The sequence below is a fragment of the Lytechinus pictus genome, chromosome 11 (assembly GCF_037042905.1).
Source record: "Lytechinus pictus isolate F3 Inbred chromosome 11, Lp3.0, whole genome shotgun sequence".
NCBI classification, from domain to species: Eukaryota; Metazoa; Echinodermata; class Echinoidea; order Temnopleuroida; family Toxopneustidae; genus Lytechinus; species Lytechinus pictus.
Window position 1 is genome coordinate 7628128 of NC_087255.1, and position 21302 is coordinate 7649429.

General features: G+C 36.8%; 1 protein-coding gene across 1 annotated transcript; it reads left to right on the forward strand.

Moving 5' to 3' along the window:
• On the forward strand, positions 1-20800 carry LOC129271441 (uncharacterized). Its single transcript, XM_064106595.1, has 6 exons — positions 1-99; positions 11839-12001; positions 13389-13616; positions 14641-14710; positions 16014-16124; positions 17403-20800. The coding sequence occupies exons 1-6, from the start codon at positions 1-3 to the stop codon at positions 17482-17484; spliced, it is 753 nt and encodes a 250-aa protein (XP_063962665.1). The 3' UTR covers positions 17485-20800.
• Positions 20801-21302: the final 502 nt, after the last annotated feature.

Consider the following 21302-nt stretch of genomic DNA (forward strand, 5'->3'; position numbering starts at 1 on the left):
ATGGGTGCTGGTGCTGGAAAGAACCCAGTAGTTGGTGTGCCACTGAATCCTCGAGTCGAATTGGCAGACAAAGAAAGCAAGAAAGCTGGCGGTGGAGAGGTAAATATTGTCGGGGGACCAGCCGTGTCGTTCACACTGGGTGATTTCAAGTACGGTGTTGAAATCTGGTGTTGGTGTTGAGAGCGTAAAAAGGCCGCTGAACCGAGCTCCAACACCGAGCTGGGTTCAGAGGAATGATACCGATTGCGTTATCGATAGCACATGACGTCACGCCTCTGCGCTGCGCGGCTAAATCATCTCAACTTCACGCGAGAAGTCTCGACGACGAAAATGAAATCGGAGAGAAATGCATGAAATTCTCATCGTACAGAATACCAATGTTTTAATCAATTCAAGAATTCGAAAGAGTGAACATTATTCTTCATCAAAATATATACAGCTCAAATGATTTGTACTCATCTTAAAGGTATAGTGTATGATTGGTTGATCTCAGACAAGGGCAATGAATCAATTTTGAAATTATTACATTAATTAAATACCTACATTATTGCTCTATTTTATCACGGAAAAGAAACTTGCATAACTTTTATATTTTCATGATATTGAGGGGTGAAACATATATTATAACAAATCTCGGTTAAACGATAAAAGTTTGAACTTTCTTATTGACGCCCTCTCGGGTTAAAAAATAAATTGATATTAGAACACCGTTCGAATCATGCATATTCATTACGACCTCATGCATATTGATGAAATACGTCATGGCGCATGCGCAGTATCAAGAAATCATCGTATCAACAAAGTGCAGTACTGTGTGTGTAGCTGAGTAGAAAGCAAACATCGAACGGTGCGTGCAAGCTCAATGAGCCGATGCTAGCCGGCTAGCGACATGCTTGCGCTCTGCTTTAGTTTCAGATATAATCCACTATCTGCGATAGCACACACAGGATAAGAATATTATATTGAGCCTATAGTTCCATGATTGTATCGTACGCGTGGAAAAGGATTCAGACACGTTGATTATCTGACGTGAATGACGTAGCAAAGGATTGCCCAATACGGCTTACTTTCGGAATCTGTTATGTCATGAATCTGAAAGTACTCTAAGACTAAAAGAGATACGAGAATCCCAGAGATGGGCAAGGGCCGAGTTCCGAGTTTGATCTTTATTCATGTGGATTGTAGCTCTTTTATGCACATTTTCCCTTCATGTATAGCTTGGCGTGCTACATACGGAAACTAGAGCGAGGCGCTAGCGCAGCTTACTGTATACTCTGTATACTGACTCCTTGGCCCTCCCCAAAGAAAGGAAAGGGGGAGGGAGGAGAGAGAAGAAAGAAAGAAGTGGATTGGTGAAAGAGAATCAGGAGAGCCATCATAAAGGGATCTGAATACAACATACCCTAATTTGATATTTTTGTGTTTTTTATCTTTCCTGAATGTTTCAGTCAGTTTTAGATTATTTAGATCCACTCGCACAGTAGAGAGGAGAAATTGGAAAAAAAAGTTAGACCAAAAATATTTAAAACTCTAAAACAGACGGCCACCACCATTCTGTCTACAGCCAAGCATGAAGGGAAAGGGCGAAGAGAAAAACGATTACTTTCAGAGCAGGTTCTACGATATAAAACAGGGTTTGTTTAATACGGGGTTAAATATAGGCCTATAGTAAAACATAACGAAGATGCAATCATATAGGCCTATAGTAAAACATAACGAATATGCAACCCCAATGCGGGGTTAAATATAGGCCTATAGTAAAACCATGAAGCTATTAAGAGAGCTTCATGGTAAAACATTACGAAGATGCAATCCAATGCGGGGTTAAATATAGGCCTATAGTAAAACCATGAAGCTATTAAGAGAGCTTCATGGTAAAACATTACGAAGATGCAATCCAATGCGGGGTTAAATATAGGCCTATAGTAAAACCAAAACATAACGAAGATGCAACCCCAATGCGGGGTTAAATATAGGCCTATAGTAAAACATAACGAAGACACAATCCCAATGCAACACTTGACTACTCTTCGTTTGTTTAGATTGAACTCGCGAGGTCAAAAGGTGAGCTGAGAAACCTGTTGATGCGAAGTACGTACGTGTAGTCTACATTGTGTAGACCGTGATAGCATGAATGTGACCAACGTATACGCATCAAGTTGCAAATTTCTGTTATTTCTGTTGCCGAGGTTTTTACCTGACTTCTAAGAAAGCACGAATGCCTGTGAGCAAGCAACCAGGGGACCAACGGCTTAAGGTCGAACAAGCAGAGTGAAGGCGTCATGAGTCAAAAAATGAGGGGGGCAGACATGACGTCAGGGACAAGATTTCTGGGAAAACTCTTATTTTTGCATCCAAGAAAGCTTGCATCGAGATATGGAAAAATGAGAAGTTGAGTATTGCGCGGTGCTATGGTCTAGAAACGCTCTACGTATTCAGAGTTGTGATTTCCAGGGCCGACCAGCATGTAGAGTCTTACAACAGAACTTTACAAGGCACGCCGTGGGGCAAAGTGCAACAACGTATGTGAAAGAAGACTAAGCAAACCTGTACAAGGGAATTGTGCATGTACATTACGTCTGCTTTGAAATGTGGACATTTAGTCCATGGGTCGCCGAGTTTTTATGTAGTATGGGGAGGGGGTGGGGGTAGCCTATAATGATATAGTAGGGCGCTTTATACTTTATACAATCATGGACCTATTAGGTCCATGCTATAATCAAACCATCAGCACGACCGGTGGATGGATGACTGAAAGAATGGATGGATAGGCATATATAAATGGATCATCCAATTGATGTATTTTCCCAAGAAATGGATGGTCAAAGAGAAATGGATACAAATGATGCAGCAATAGATAGGGGCACCCCATGGGAGATCAACTTGCTACCCCTTCATAGACAGTAAACAAGTAGAAAGAATTGATAAAAAGATGAAATTTTATAGCAACAAATGAGAGGAAGAAAGGCCTCCGGGAAAGGCCTACGCATACAGAGTGTGCACGAGCAGTTCAAACGTTGAAAAATGTGAATGACTGCGACATGAGCAGGACAAAGACATTACTTTCCGGCATTACTTGCATCCGGGACTTGCATCTTGATTGGCATAACATTTTAGACTTATTTATCAATGGAATTGTAACTCCCATTTCCCTGCTATAACTATAGGAAAAACGAATGATAACTGTTGTTTTATAGACGTGGAAATTTATGCTTCATATTAGGACCAAAGAGATTCTGGCGTACGTGTCAATATTTCAAAACTCATGCGGGAAAATAATATAATCATTTTTTATGATTGAAAAAAAAGTGCCCAAGTTCACACTGTCACGATTTTTTTTTTGGTGGCGGTGCTGAGGAAAATTTGACAAAGCAAAAGAAAAACATTAAAAAAGGTTCCAATACAAAATGTTGGTAATTTTCCTACATTTATCCAATTCGACACCTATACCAGAATTCCAGGGGGAGCTGCCTACATGGAAAATAATGCACGCCGCACCCCATTGTAAAATCTTGGGGGTGATTTGCACCCCCGGTTCCAAGGGCCATTTATTTATTTATTTATTTATTAATTTATAATCGCGGAATAATTAATCGTATCAGATCAGTCGAGGCGATCGTATTGATCGTAGAAATGGTTGGAATGGTTCAACTATGTGGTGATGTGGCTTTTTTTGCAGGATTTTTTTGCATTTATTGGAATAATATACAAAACAAATTGACAATGCTTGAGACATGATCATAATACAAGTGACAATCTTATATGTAGTGACTGGAGAAATACAATATATAAAAACAATATATATATAATGAGTAAAATGCAGAGGCAAACTATATACAGTAAGCAAATATGTGCTTGAAGCATATATAGCAGCCAAAATAAAAATGAAATTTCGAAACGAGACAAAAATAAAATTGTTATTTTGGGGCAAGCCCCATCTGGCGAGGTTTAATGGGTATACGCTTTTTCTCATCATGGACCCTGATGTACTTAATTTATGATGATGTAATGCACATGTGCTGCCGATGAAAATATAATATTTTGCCTTTATGGGTGTTTTACAACTCCAGGGGGATCAATGAGAATACAGTAATAGTTCTGAATACGCACTGATCAAGAGAAGTGAAGGCCGGGCACTTCCATTGACGAGTGGATACCATGCGCGACCATGGGGTCTCGAAAAGCACCCAAACACGTATTTTCCATATTCTGAAACTGCACCCCTTAACAAGTATTGGCGTCTCAAACCGACCCTTAACAAGTATTGGAAACAAAACGATACTCTTGGCAAGTATTCCCGAAATGAACCCCTAAACAAGTACAGCGATATTTTATTGTTATGTCGGGTCCGTCGGTCGTTGGTTTTACCTTTACACATCATTATTTTGGTTTAGTACGGCCCCACCTTCCACAACTCGCGCAAGTCGGACTCTAAACACGTAGTGTTGGGGCAAAAAGGACATCCTTTATAAAACATTTTAATTTTGTTTCATCATCCCCGAAAATATGACCCTAAACACGTAGCTTTCCTAGCAACATAGATACCCTTTTTTCAATATTTTTGTGTTTTTGACAAAAAGACATCCTTTTTACGTGTTTTTGGGGTCGCGCATGGTATCCACTCGTCAATGTAAGTGCCCCCCCCCCCCCGGAGTGAAGGCAAAGCGGTCATGGAGCATGCAAGCAAACGAGTAATTATAATTCCTTGAATAGTCATACCATAATAAAGTTGGAAAGGATAATATTGAAATAAATAGAAAAATAACATTAAAAAATGCGAACATAAGGAATACACACAACCCCCAACCCAAGGCTAGGAATTGTGTAAACATCGAAAAATACAGAAAGATGTTAGGAACCATGCTTGAACTATTCATGAATACAACCATTGGCGTAAATAATAAACGTAAAAAATATGAATTAAGGGGCCAGATATATGTGTCTGGCACAAATCATTTTTTATCGGTGATAGATTTTGACATAATATTCAGATATTAGTTCCCCTTCTCGCTTTCTTTTTGTATTGGCCGTGAAAAATTTGGGAATCCATATAGCCCAAATCCTTCCCCATTATTTTGAACGCCACTGATTTCAACTGGATATCGTCAAAAAATATTGATTGATTGATTTTATTTCGCAAGTCACCATAATATATATACAGTAGCATTAAAAACAACAGGCTTACACAGGATGACCCACGAAAGCTCTAAAGCTATTTTCCAGTGGGGAAATAGGCTTTACCTTGTAAATAAATATTACCTTGGAAATAAGCTTTACCTTGTAAATAAATATTTACAAGGTAGTCAAACTGACAGCAGATGCAGCGTGTAAACACAGTATGAATTTCATTATATGATAATAATAAAATGATAATTACGTAATGTCATGGGTGGTGAAACAAGGATGGGACGTTTTGTAATTCGCTACGCAGGCTTTTGATAGTAAAGCTGATGAAATACAGGGTTGAAAGTAAAATAATGAGAAAGACTGAAATGAAACGATCTATTCAAAATATAAATTCCATGAAAGAGAAGCGATTCAAACAGAGTATTATATTGCGTTTACATTCCCTTTGATTCATATTATTTTGATTCCCTTTCAACAATCTACTTCTTTCTTTATTTCTTCTCTCTCCTCCATGCCCCCCTTCCCTTTCTTGGGGCGGCGGGGGATGGGGGGGGGGGTATCGGATATGAGAAAGCATGCAGTTTAGGTGTTATGGCACACTCGGACAAGTTCAATTTAGTGGCCTAGTAGGTCCATTGGTAAATTGCCAAGTCGTCGACTGCCAAGTGCCAACTTGCACTCACCACATGGTCTGATTTAATTTAGACCATATCCATTCCGTTCATCAATATTTCGTCAAACAACTATTTGGTCCAGTATCCAATTCATTTTCATTCATTTTGCACAATAGCACGTTGTCCAATTAGACCAAATGGTATATGGACTGAATGGCTATTGGACCAACTGGTTACTAGACGATAGTGGATGAACATAATTATGGTAGACTTTAATGATAGTAGGCGAGTTGGCAATTTGACGATTTGGCATCAGACGAAATGGAAGTAAACTGATCTGATCCATGGACTTATATAGTATCACACCGGTATAGATAAAGAGGTACAAAAGTGGAAACGATGCCCGACGGACATGCGCATATCCAGGATTTTGTACCACGAGGGGGTCACTATTTTTGCGCCCCTGTGAACTTTTCGGAAAATTGCACCCCGACCCGACCACTCAGGCAATCAAAGTGCCTAAATGCATTTTGAATTGTCTTATTCCACAACCACGTGAAAAAGGCAATCAAAGACCATTTTTTTTAATGTGTCCATGTAAAAAAAGATCAAAGTTGTATCCACTTCTTGAAAAGAATAAATGCGACCAGAAAGCATAGAATTTTTAAGCGTTTTGGTGTTTCAATTTAGTTCAACTTTTCATCAGAGTGGTAGACCATACTAAAATTATTTGCGGGAGCTGTAATTTCTTAACCGGGGCTAGATCCAGCTTTCGCCAATAGGGGAGGGGGATATTTTCATCTGTTTTCCGATCAAACATTCTACGCTTTTTGCAACCGTGAACATGATATGTATATGAATTATTTAAACAATTATTAACGTGAGCTGAATTTTTTGTATATTCTGACCTAAAATTTGGGGGAAAAAAATCTATGAGCACTTTTGGCAATCAAGAACAGGATGGGTATCTATCAACATTTTATGCGATCACGAAGTGCGAACTGACAATTTTTGAATTCCCAATCCAACACTGGACATCATAAGCACTTTTTATAACCATGAACAGGATGGGTATATAGCTAAATAATTAATGCGAGCGCTAAGCGCGATTTCAAATTTTTTGATATTCTGACCTCGTAAATTTGTGCGAGTGCGAAGCGCGAGCTTAAAAAGTGATTGATATTTTGACCTAAAATGTGGACATTCTAAGCACTTTTGGTAATCATGAACAGGATTGTCATCTAACTAAACATTGATGCGTCCGCAAAGAGCGAGATGAAATTTTTTTCATATTCTTACCTAAAATTTTGACATTTGAGTAAGCATTTTCGGTTATCATGAAAAGGATGATCAGTAACAAAACAGTTTATGCGAGCGCGAAGCGCGAGCTGAATAAAAATCTATATATTTTGATACAAAGTCAGACATTCTAAGCACTTATCTTACCATGAACAGGATCGCCACCTTACTAAACAATTAATGCGAAGAGTAGGATGAATTTGTTTTTATATTCTGATCTAAAATTAGGACTTTCTAGGCACTTTTGGTAATCATGAACAGGATTGTTAATTGATGGGAGCAAACATGAGTTTGGCACCCCCTCCCCTCCCTAGGTAAATTGAACCTGAATTTGATGCACCGAGACAAATATCAAATTGGCGTGTGGTGAATATCCATTCGGCACCCCCTAGGTTGAACATCAATTCGGCGCCCCTATATGTCAAACAGCAACTCGACAACCGTATATAGGAAAAATAATTATTCGGCGCCCCATCCCCAAGGTTAAACATCATTTCGGTGCCCCTATGTCGAACATCTATACGGCGCCCCGAGGTAAAACATTAATTCGCCCCCCCCCCTAGGATGAAGATCAATTTGGCACACCCTAGGTCGAACATCAATTCGGCGCCCCTAAGCAAAACATAAATTCGGCACCCGCTATATACATGCTATAGGTTGAACATCAATTCGGCGCATCCACCCCCCCCCCCCCCATGTCAAACAGCAATTCGTCAACCCTACGAAAAAAATATCGATTCGGCGCCCCCTTGGTGCCCCTATGTCGAACTTCGATTCGGCACCCTCCTATGTCGAACATCTATACGGCTCCCCGAGGTAAAAAATCAATTCCCCCCCCCCCCTTCCTAGGTTGAACATCAATTTGGCAGCCCCTAGGTCGAACATCGATTTGGCGCCCCCTAGGTCAAACATCAATTCGGCGCCCCCTAGGTCGGATATCAACTCGACGCCCCTTATTTCGAACCACAATTCGGCTCCCCTATCTATGTTGGACTTAAATTCGGCGCCCCTAATTATCGATTCCGCCCCCCCCCCCTAGGTCGAACACCAATGCGGCGCTTCTTTGTTTCCCTCCTCTCTTTCTTGCCCCCTTTCTCTTCTCTCCCCTCCCTTTTCCTCCCCTTTTCTTTCCTTCCCTTTTCTCCCTATTTTGGCGCCCCCGAATACGCGCATGGTATAGAGCTACGGATATAGAGAAATAAGGACAAAGATGTAATGAAAATATAAAAACTCTTGAAATACTTGAAGCGCGAGCCAAAAATTTTGTGATTTCCAACCTAAAATGTATCGTTTGACTTCAAAAAAGGTATTTTATTTTGAAAAGGGACATACATGTACATCATTTTGAAATAAGTGCACTCTCCATTTAAAAAAGGCATTTTTTTTCCTACTGGGATTTTTTCATGTAGGGGGTTAAGTGCCCCTGCCGCTCCCCGGTTCCGCCGCCGCTGCTGGGTTATAATTTTTATCTAAGTTCAAACTGGTATTAACAAAAAAATGTTGGTATGACTGCATTGTATAACGATGGTTTTCTTTAAAATATATATTTTTTACCATTTAGATCCATCACATGTTTGCATTTTTTTGTCCGTCGATATGCCCAGCGCTGAGAGGTCATGCCAAAACGTGATTTTGCATGAAGTACATTCTCTGAACCATCATCGGAACTTCGGAATCACACAGAGATGGAAGACCCCTTCCCCCAAATAGTTCCGCCTAGTTGTATGTCCTCGAATATATATATATATATATATATATATCTAATAAGACATCAGAAATGCGAAACACAAATTCACGAGTAATGCAGTTTTTGCAATAAAATTTGCAATTTTATTATATCACCATGATAAGTACGTAATTTTATTATCCGAGCACATGCAGCGGACCGAGGAGGAGTGGGTGGAGGGAGAGGCACCTAGGAGACGTTATACTTGTTCTTGTTCAGTATATACTACCATAACAAGTTGAAAAAGAAAAATACAAAGAGAAACTTGGAGGGGGATCGATGTTACATGGTTATAACATACAGACCTACGCACCGATATCATAGGCGGATCCAGGAGGCCGACGTTACGCCCCCCCCCCGATATTGGCAGCGCAAAGTAATATGAACGAAAGCAGAGGGGGGGGGGGGGCAAAATATAAGAGGAAGAATGAATAAAAAAAGGTGAGGGGAATTCAGACTTGGGGAGGGGTGGGAGCCAATCATGTCACTACACATGTATAAAAACAATTTAGCCCGCGCTTTGTGTTCGCATTGCCTGTTCGATGGAACATCTATTCATCTATACCAATTCATTTATTGATTTATTCATTCAGTCATGGTTAAACAGGTTCACAAGTTCAGAGTTATTAGTATATAAAATCATAGTAACAAGTACAATAACAAGGTACAATTCATATCAAAATAGTATGAGACATAAAGAAATATTAACTGATCAATGTAATACAAAACACGGAAACATTGTTGAAGGGCTTATAGTAAAACGAACAAGGGAACTAAATAGGCCTTTACTTATTCAAATTTTTGAGCACCTCATCCGTCAGTGTGCATCTTGTTTAATGATCATATTGCTCAGATCAATTTTCAGGACACAATACACAGTCAGCTTTGAGCTGCCGATCGATCGGGAAAAATGTGGATGAAAATATTGTTCACCCCGGCCCCGTTATTAGTGAAAGCTGGATCCGCCCCAGAATATATTGTTTAAAAAAAAAGGCATAGGCCACGCGGTATTTGTCATTTTTTAGTGATAAATACATTGAGGCAGTATATTGACAAATAATCACTGGAAGAGAAAGAGCATCTTATAGGCCTATATAACGCACAAAGCAAAATAATGAAAAATGGCGGCCAAGCTAGTTCAATACAAAATGATTTCCTTTTCCTTTAAAAAAAATGTTACAACACGTTATAATAAGGAACAAATCAAAATACAGAACCAGAAGAAATTGATAACAATTCAGTGAATCGGAATCGAAACAAAAATGCGTACGTAAATATAATTATAAAATAGAAATAAAAAACGGGGAAAAAAATAAGAATAGCCCTTTCACAAGCAACCATAATTCTCCCTCCCTTCATACCCTGGACAAGTAAAGAAAAAAAAAATACAGCTAGAGAAACGAAGCAAAGATGAAAAGCAAGGAAAGGGAAGAAAGTCGTCTCTCGGTACCTGGTACTCTGCCCAGATATCAAGATGTACGTAGGACCTATTCTCCGCGATTTGAAAAACAACGTGCATAACATCACAATTATTATGATGGTCATTTTAAAAAGTTCCTTGGTTGTTTCCAAGTTATTTAATTTGCCGTCGAGGGACTGCGCGAATGCACACGCTCCTACAGGATATGAATGAAAAAGTCGCAAATAGACTCCGCCGTTCAATCCGATACTGTTACAGTACTGTATAGCCGGTATACAGATCGGCACGTGAGACAAGCGCAGAGGCGATGGATATGAATATTCATGAGCAGGTATTGATGTCATTTGGTCTCAAGGTGGCGCTCTTCATTTTTTATGTCTATTTCAAAATCTGCATCAAAAGAAAGCTCACTTGGCAAAATTTCTCTTCTTTATATATTTTTTTGAGAATAAAAACAGTTCTTTTGGCCAATGCAATACATTTTATGGACTCAGAACTTGTTTATGAGTATTTTGATAAGCGAAGAGTGAAATCTAAAAAAAAGTTTTGAAATAAACCAATGTCACAATTTACCTTTAACTGTAAAAGCTAATTTTACGGGGATGTTTCATCGTGTTCGCCGCCTGTTCACGAGCTCGAGATTGCCAACACCAACACCAACACCGAACTTGAAATCATGATTTTCCCAATCCCTGGGGGTTGGTGTTGGTGAATGGGGAAATTGCACGTAGATCGTCAACACCAGCCGCAGTGCTGGGTTCAGCAGACGACATTCAACACCAGCAGTCAACACGAACTGCCGGAAATACGTCATATTTTCCGAGGTCAATCCCAACACCAGCCTTATTTCAAGTACGGTGTTGTGGCTGGTGTTGGTGTTGTCACAACACCAACACCAGATTTCAACACCGTACTTGAAATCACCCACTGTCATGACTGTCGGTGTCAGTGCGGCGAGACACTGACTGAGTGATGTCATGTCATGATGATCATTCTTGGAATCTTGGCCAGGATTTGAATGGCAATTGTAGGGGGTACATTCACTAAATTAAACTGCCAATAACTGGCCACATGTAACTTTGGGCTTACTTCTTAACTTAAGTCACACATGTTTCTTAAATTTATTGTATTTGTAAAGGGGGAAGTTCACCCTGAAAAAAAGTTTGTTGTAAAAGGAGCAGAAGAAATAAAAAAATTGCTGATGAAGGTTCGAGGGAAATCCAATAAAGACTAAGAAAGGTATTAGAATACTAAGTTTTGGATTTGTGACGTCGTAAACGAGGAGCTGCTCCATATGTTATGTATTAAAACAAAAAATGCATAAATTTCAATTTTTTAATGGTTCGTGATGACGTATTTTCATTTTAGGAACGGATGTAAAATGATTTGTCAATTGATGTAGGCCTACTGAAGGTAGGCCTACAATAAAACCATTTTCAATTTTCTGAGAAAACAACATTTCATTTATTTTTTACTCTATGATATGTAGGAAAGCTGCTTGCATATGACGTCACAAATCAAATAAATTTGATAACTTTTTTATTCTTTAATGGATATTTCTCAAACCTTAAGCATTATTTTCTACTATTTTTACAATTAAGTTTTGTCAGGGTGAACTTCCCAGTTAAATATTCTACCTTTCCTTTTTTCAGAGTGTTTTGATAGATGCCCCAGCTCTGATAGACCTTGGTCACGGCACAGTCAGATACAGGCGAAATGAAGATCAGAAGGAGAAACACGAGACGGCAGACCAGGATGTAACCGTCAATAAGAAGGGATACTTCTATCATTCTCGTTTGGATGATTATAGTGAAGGTATAGAATCAAGTTTCTCCCTTAAAATCTATTTTAAGTTTTCGGTAAATCCCCCAGAAGTGCATACATTCCAATTCATTACTAGATTATACAAATGTTATGCACTATTATCCTATAATACTTAAGTCAAGGACAAGGATGTTAAATTAAAAAAAAAATGGTTTCTGTACTGGATGTTTTTTTGTAATTTTATATTGAAATTTATTATGATTTGATTGCCTTTTCAAATAAGATATCAGCATATTTCTTTTTGATGCAAATCCTTTTTCTCATGAATAGAATGGGCTGAAAATGTTAAGATGTTTGTTTGTAGCTTTTTCAGATCCAATCTCTAAATTTTGTGACGATAGGTATTGTTTACAGTATGACATTGGGAAAAGGGTAGGTACAAGACACATGTAGAAGAATCATGAAATATCATGCTGGATGTTGCAGAACATCAAGAACATGACATGTCATGAATAGATTTGAATGCAGGAAGAACATTTGTCCAAGAATACTCAAGATTTACAAACCTGGGGCCCATTGCATAAAATTTTTGCCAGAGTTTTTAATGTGTAATTTTCAATGGCATAATTTTGTTTGCCAGAGTTTTTTTATGGCAAAAGTTTTATGCAACGGGCCCCTGATCCTGAATAAATGTAATGAACCATATATTCTAAAGCCCAGTTGAACTTATATTATGGTCTAACTCTGCTAAAATTTTGGTTAGCCAATAATGCAGAATAATTGTATTTACTCTGTTTTCCCCATATTGCAATGGTGAAGAAAATTGCTTTAGTAATGATCTCCCCAACAGTTCTGAATTGGTTGAGCCCCAAATGTGCTGAAAATGTGAACATCAAATGTTATTATTTAGTGTCACAATTGACTCTCGATACTGTAGTTCAACCACAAATTTAGACTGGGGTTTAAATCAAACCCAAGAGCACAGGCCATTTTGGTTGATGTTTGAAGGTTTGCATGGTGGTATGAGCAATCGCGGAAGAGGTTTACGGTACACCATGTGTAAAGTCCTGGAAGGACCGAGATAAGAAATGTAGATCGAATTGGAGCAGGATCCTGCTACCACTCTACTCACTGACTCAAGCCAGCCTTCTCTCACCTACTCAAGCCTGCCTATTACTCACTTTTCCACTCCTTCTGGTTTACAGTCCTTTTAAGGACTACACTCATATAAAAAAGAATACTCTACTTTCAAGTCTCCACTTTCTCGCCTTTCCAATTTACCTCCAATTCTATCCACATTTCTTATCTTAGTCCTTCCAGGACTTAACACATGGTATACCGTAAAACTCTTCCGCGACAGGCCATTTTGTTTCTGCTTTAGTTGTCAAGATTACATTCACCTATTCACCTCTCTTATTTATTCAACTTTATTTCACAGCTGCCGTTGCTAGAAAAGACGACAAGTACAAATACCGCTATGTGTACAAGGGTGCCCCGAGCACGCGGGGGAAGAAACTCTTCTATGTCTATGGGATTGGCATGAACTCCAAGGATGCAAGGTCGAAGGTCACAAAGCAATACAAACCGAAGGGCAAAGGTTACATCTGGCCAAGCTCTTTCAGGAATCCAGCTCACTTTTACTATGAATTAGTTTTCAAGGAACAGGGTAAGTGAGTTGTTGTTGTTGTATTTTTTTACTTGTCTTACTTCAAAGATATCATTTGTTATTATAAAAGGATGATATGTCCAGTAAATGTTTCATGGAGCTGCTCATAAGGTAAACGCAACTTTATACGTGAATGAAACATGTTCTTAGGTGCTAATTCAGCTATTGGAATAAAACATTAAGCACATGAGGAGATTATCATTCATGTATTAACTCATGCATAACTTTCAAACAGTTTCATGAAATGACACCAGGGCCCCGTCTTACAAAGAGTTACGATTGATCTGATCAACCTCAACTGTATGGAAATCGATAAACATCATAATTTTTTTTCAGGAAATTTGCACAATGTCCTTTGTAAACAAAGAAAAGCACACTTAAAGAGAAATGCCAGTAGTTGCAGTAAACACTGATTTCGTGAGAAAGTCTGTAAAACCAAGGTTAAGTATGACTATATCATCGTGGATCTAGATCTGGTACAGTTACATAAACTGAACTTTGTGAAATCATAAAATCTAAGCTGAAATACGATCACACTGAAGATCGCCAACACAGATAGGCACACGTGGGACAGTGTATTATTATTGCTGGAATAAAGACCCGACGGAAGTGACCGAATCCGCGCTTATTTTGCTTATTTCTCAGCAATTACATAATTTCTTCCAGAATCCTTTGGCACATATTTTTTATTCATACAAACAGACACTTGGGTGGTCATTATATTAGATTCTGTAAAAAGTCATTTTGAGATCGTTACCAGAACTGGAATTTACCTTTAATTTTCAACAAAACTATGAATGTATGAATATTACATCATATCTAGAAAATATTTAGAACAAGCGTGTGCTTTAAGATGTTGATATTGCTTTTGCTGGCTTTCCTTAGTTGTGGTTGATTGGATCAATCACATCTCTTTGTAAGAGACAGACATTGTAATACTTTTCAAGTATTTTAATAATTCAAAAAGCTCACCATTTAAGAACATGTTTCACAGGATTTTATTTTATTTTATTTTCTTGTGCAGAAGAAGAAATAGAAGAATCAGAAGAAGAATCAACTGACGTCCAAAGCAAAGTAGATCCTGAAAAGATGACGTAAGTCTGATGTAGACTAAGGGGTAAATGGCGGTGTTGTTTTACCTCATTGCTGAGAAAGCATGAATGCTTGTAAGCAAGCGACCAGAGGACCGACGGCTTAAGGTCCTCTCCGAGGGACCTGGTGATGAGGATTAATGCCTTACTAAAGGGGGAATCGAACCCAGGTCACCAGAATCTGTAACCAGTTCTACCGATTGAGCTATCGTGCCTTTATTATATTTAGTATTGATTCTGTAGATGTTACCACAAGTTCAAAGAATTTTGAAAGTATAAATTATAATGGTAAATCTAATGTAACAAGAATCTCTTGTGACCACCAAAAGCTGTCCAACTTAGACAAATTTGACTAAGAAGATGCAAATAACAGTATGTGCGGTGCATATTCTAGTCTTTAAAACAATTGACTACATTTAAGTGACGAGACGATTTGTGAAAGCACAACTAAGGTAGACTGTATGTATAACTACTTTGTGGTATTACTGGAAAATGAATGAACAAATTTGAAATTATTACAAGTAATTTGAAGCATGTATGTATTTGTCACATGTAGCTGTCATTTGATATCTGTACAGTGTATGTTGATAAAGCAATGATTCATAAATATACTGAGAATAAATCTTTCATGTCTTTAAAAGAAGAATGAAAATTTAATTTTCTCAAATCAATATAGGAATATGCCAATTATATATTCTTAAATGAGATTTAGGTTTGTTTCAGTCCAAAAATCTTGCAACACAGCAAACTTACTGTCTGAATTGGGATTAGAACATGTGGGACCAAACAAGCATTGATAAACAAATGATATTTTAGTTACTTTGCTTCAATTAATGACTGTTTACTAAGCATAATTTTATTCACCTTTTGACAGCCAATCACAGCTCCTCTTTCAGCGTCCATTCTCTTTTTTGGTTCAATTATGTATGGTTTTGTTCTAGCATTCTGCTCATGCAATTTTACTCCAATGAGTGCATGTCAAAAAACTTAAATATGTCTGTTTTTAAGGCTGTTTTACAGATGATATTTGCTATCTAAAGGAACTGTTGCTGGCCTAGCGCCATGAGCGTCTCTGGACGGTGTGCGCGCTATATAAAATATCGCTATTATTATTATTATTTTTATCCCAATAGTAATTTACTAATGCAGAACCAATTTTGATTATAACTTTTTAATTGCTTGTTAATTAAGTGTTCCCATTGACAATTAACTTCATAAAGTTGACATAGCAGTGTTTGCGTGTACACACTCCTGAGGCACAAAGTAGGCCTAGTCTTTTTTTTTCTTGTAATTCCATCCAACTTAGATTCCAGTTAAAGGACAGTGATACGGTAGAGGTATTGAAGAAGAGGGCTGCCATCAGACTTCTCACACCATTCTCTAATCTTCATATCAGTCATAAAGACGATGAGTTAGGGTAAGAAAATAAAATCTATAAAGCCTGACACCATTTTCCAGTGTTCAAATGTGATTGATTGATTGATTTATTTATTTATTTGTTTGTTTGTTTGTCTGTCTGTTTGTCTGCTTGTTTGTTTGTTTATTTGTTTGTCTGTTTATTTTATTTAACCAGGGTAGCCCACTCAGCAATAAACTGGTCTCCCATGGGGGCCTGGAATACATGATAAGAACGAGTATAAAAACATATGAAATATACAAAGAAATACTCTAAATAACTTAAACTCATATCGTAATATAAAACAAAATAGCAAGCACACGACATCGTTAAAAAATAATACATACTATAGTAAATGAACAAAATTACACACAAAGCAATACATATAAAAAAGTGACTGCAATTCAAGTTGCAATGTAAACAAACTTCTGACATAATCTCTATTGTTTTAATGATTTCATTATGAAGATGAGTCTTGAATTTATCTGTGAAAATCTCCAAAATTATTTTGTTTTTATTATTTCAGCACTTTAAAATATTCATAATTAAAAGAATTTGATTTGAACTCATTTTTTTTCACCCCACAACAAAAAGGTCTCGTCTTCATTTTCCCCCCAAAGTCTCTCACGTTGCTGAGCTTTTCTGTTTCATGTCTAGATAAGACTCATTCTTTTATGCAATTATTTGGAGTTTTGATTGTGGTTTGAAAAAACTCAAATATTTTAATACCACCTGGAATAATTAAAGCCTTGAAAATATATCAGACTAAATCATAATCATAAGTCAAATGCTGCAAAATTTTAACATCCTCCTTCGAAGTGTAATCTGTACAATTTCAAACATTAAAAATTGCCCATTACCGACACATATCTTGACAAGATTTAATTTTCTCCCCTTTCTTTTATAAAAAAACATTGCTTTTGAAGAGATGTTTTACTGAAAATTTCTTCTTCTTGATATTAGAAACTTAAAGCTTTTTACACAAAAGAAAGAAAATAGGTGGTATTCTCATAGTCGGGTTTAGTCAACTCTAGGAGACCACACTTTTATCGGATGCCAGTTGTCTACTCATTTACCAAGTAAAAAAATTATTAGGATCCTGTGCCAAAAAGTGTGTAAAAATAATGTTATGAAATGAGAAGAACGTGATAATGATTTTTTTTCATTATGAAATCATTTGGTACACTTTTTGCCATGAATATAGAAGAAATAAGATGAATCCTGTCATTCTGAAGAACAATGGACTAAAATTCTTGTTAAGTCTGGGGTTAAAACTACTGTGTTTACTTCTGATTACAGGAATGCAGATAACATTGGCAAGTGTCGGACAGAAGAGCAGGGGGAATTTGAGAGGTTCGTTGTCGAGCTCCAAAGAGTGTGATACAACATGATCATCTGTTTATGGGTCAGAATATTGAATGCATCACAAGAGAGATGAATTCTAGACTTGCGGTTGTGTTTCATAAAACTGTTTTTAAGTTACGTATGACTTTAGATAACCAAAAGTTACGTCAATCTTTATAATTTAGTAGGAGTAATTTTGAAGGCAAAGTTTGAATAGCCGATGAACCATTTAAAGTGCAAAATTTTTATTTTTCACTTATTTAGATTCGATTTTGAGAATTAGGGCAATATTTTTTTAGAATATCAGGAAAACCTTTTTTGCTTTAATACATTTTTCATAGCACTTCATATTCTTTTCATATGAAAAGAAGAATTTGTCTTGCACAATTGTAAAGGCAGTTCTATGAAACACATATTGGTAATGATATCTCCTATCATCAATGAAATGGAATTGAAGTTTTGTATTTATTTCTCTTTCATCCAAAACCAAATTTTGAATTTTGAAGAGCATCGTTTGCATTGAACAATTCTAAATGCATGTGAAACAATTTTCTTCGAAATCTTATTGCAACTCAATTTATATTAAACAAACCTGCCCGCATTTTACGGATACTTGTTTTTCTACTTGAAGTATGTATATATTTATGATCAGATATTTATCCGTCCATTCTGTCTTCATAAATGTAAAATTATGTATATATATCTGAATATTTCTATTTTTATTACTGCAAGTAACTTTTTAAAAATAGGCATTTCATACCTCTCCAATCAGGAAAATGCTCTTGATTAAGTACCAATATGCTTGATAAATATATAATGCCCATTGTAATATAAGTTACTTATTTCACACTGCAATAGTTCTTGTAATTTAAAAAAGTACAGTACCTTTTATTTTTAGTGGGGTGAGGGTATTGCCAGTTCATTTATTAGTAAATATTTCTTGATGGTAGAGGTGTGAAAGTGCCTCTTGATGTAGATTTCATTTGTTAAATTCGTTGGAATTCATCAAAACTGTTGTATCAGTCAATTTTGGTCAAAATATTGATTTTTAGATTTTTGCAGAAGATGAAAGTACAAGTCCTATTCTATTCATAACTAAATTTCTAGGCAGCAATTTATTTTAGTTTCTGAGATAGGAGATTTTCACGGCGATGCCAAACAAATTTTTAATAAATGCGCAAATCCCATTGGAAACGTGTACTGTAGCAGAGAGATACAACGTTTTGACTGACTGCGATTTCAATGCGCACGGTCAACCAAACTGTCGTATCGGCCATCTGCACTGCATTGACTTTGCACGTGAAAAGCGATATGACGTTTTGACTGACCGCGCGCATTGAAATCGCGGTCAGGGTTGTTGTATCCCCTATGGCATTTTTGTACAGGGGGAATCTAAATCTAAATTACAAGCATGGAGCTCTTTTGAGATATTTTCTCTGATCCTTGGTTTTGTGTAAAAATAGGGGTAACATTGCCAAGCAATTGTCTTGGTCTTTCCAACCATGTATTTTTCTAGCAATGAATATGTTGGAAGGCTGGAGAACTAAGTTTGAAAATTATATTAAACCTAAAGTTTGATTTTCTCTGAAATGGGTTTGCACCTTCGTATGTGGATACGACGGTTCGGATGACCGCCACTGAATTATATGGTATCATTTGGCATTTTTTATGCCACATACTTTTTCAGATGCAATCAGAATTCTGACAAACTGTTTTTTAGTAATTTAGTAATTAAATAAAAATAATAATATAAATAAATTAGTAATTAAATAAATTGTCTTTACTCATATGAAGAACCAGATTGATAAGCGGAGACTTTAAGCTTTCGGATGATGTGTCAGTTTTTGTCTCACCTGCTAGCTGCATAGCAGAGCGAGACTATAGGCGCCGCTTTTCCGATGGCGGCGGCGTCAACACCAAATCTTAACCGAAGGTTAAGTTTTTGAAATGTCATCATAACTTAGAAAATATATGGACCTAGTTCATGAAAATTATACATAAGGTTAATCAAGTATTACTGAACATCCTGCATGAGTTTCACGTCACATGACCAAGGTCAAAGGTCATTTAGGGTCAATGAATTTTGGCCAAATTGGGGGTATCTGTTGAATTACCATCATAACTTTGAAAGTTTATGGATCTGATTCATGAAACTTGGACATAATAGTAATCAAGTATCACTGAACATCCTATGCAAGTTTCAGGTCACATGATTAAGGTCAATGGTCATTTAGGGTCAATGAACTTTGGCCAAATTAGGAGTATTTGTTGAATTACCATCATAACTTTAAAAGTATATTGGTCTAGTTTATAAAACTTGGACATAAGAGTAATCAAGTATCACTGAACATCCTGTGTGCATTTCAGGTCACATGACCAAGGTCAAAGGTCAATGAACTTTGGCCGTAATGGGGGTATCTGTTGAATTACCATCATAACTTTGAAAGTTTATGGATCTGACTCATGAAACTTGGACATAAGAGTAATCAAGTATCACTGAACATCATGTGCGAGTTTCAGGTCACATGACCAAGGTCAAAGGTCAATGGATATTGGCCATGTTGGGGGTATTTGTTGAATTACCATCATAACTCTGTAAGTATATTGGTCTAGTTCATAAAACTTGGACATAATAGTCGTCAATTTAAGGTCATTTAAGGTCATTGAACTTTGGCCATTTTAGAGGAAATTATTAGATTGCTGTCATAACTTTCAAAGTTTATAGATATAGTGTAAAAAATGTGGATATAGGGGTAATCAAGTATCACTGACAAGTTTTAGGTCACATGATCAAGGTCCAATGTCAATGAACGTACAGTATTGTATCATTATATGAATGGTGTTTTTTGTGAATAATTATTTAAATGGTGTTTTTCAAAGCCAGCACTGCTGCTATATTGAATCGCGTGATGCAGGTGAGACCACCAGAGGCATTCCACTTGTTAATCATATTTATTATAAAGTGAAATCAGTAATGTTTGGCTTCATTTTTCTGGTACTCACTTTATAATGTCACATTTTTGCAATGAGCGAACCAGTAGAAATAGTGTTCACTTGGTATAAACTTTTGATTTTTAACTAATAAATTGATTATTTTGTGTAGTCTTGTTGATACAAAATTAGTGATAAAATTGTTTTTTTTAACATACTTTTACATATTCATAAAATGTGTTTAATTATCCCACCTCAATGTATAACAATGTAGAGCTCGAGCATTAGTATGCATGACAATAAGTCATTCTTGCTGCATATCTGATGCTACTTTTATTCAAGACAAAATGTAAATTATGTATTTTTATTGTTTATAAGATCAAACTCAATCTTCTGTACAATTAAATTATGTGCACAATAAAGATTTGTGTGCGTATCTTTATTTCGATCTCAGTGATCTAGATAATAATTGTATGTTTTAGATGTTTAATGGAAGTTGGTAAATTGCTGATTGGTATGCTTTGTTGACTTTCTATTTGATTGTATCATGGTCTAATCCTACATCGCTTACAATGAGCTCATCGACCAACCATTTGGTGTGATTGCCATTAAGGCCTGAATTCACAAACATGGTTTTTAAAACCATCGTTTGAACCTATGGTCTATGCAGATTTCCTATATAATTAAGCTTATTTACCGCTTATATTAAAAAATGTCCAATGCTGATGCACGCTTTTGTCACAGTGCGCCAATTGACGCCTGTTGCCATGGATAAGTACGCTATTTTATTCATGAGTCCCGCACTGTTCGAAGAGTGGATTCATTCATTCAAAAAAGTGGACTCGTGAATAAAATAGTGTGGATAACCATATATGTGGTAAATAAGCATAATCTATACAGGAAATCTGCATAAATCACCTTTGT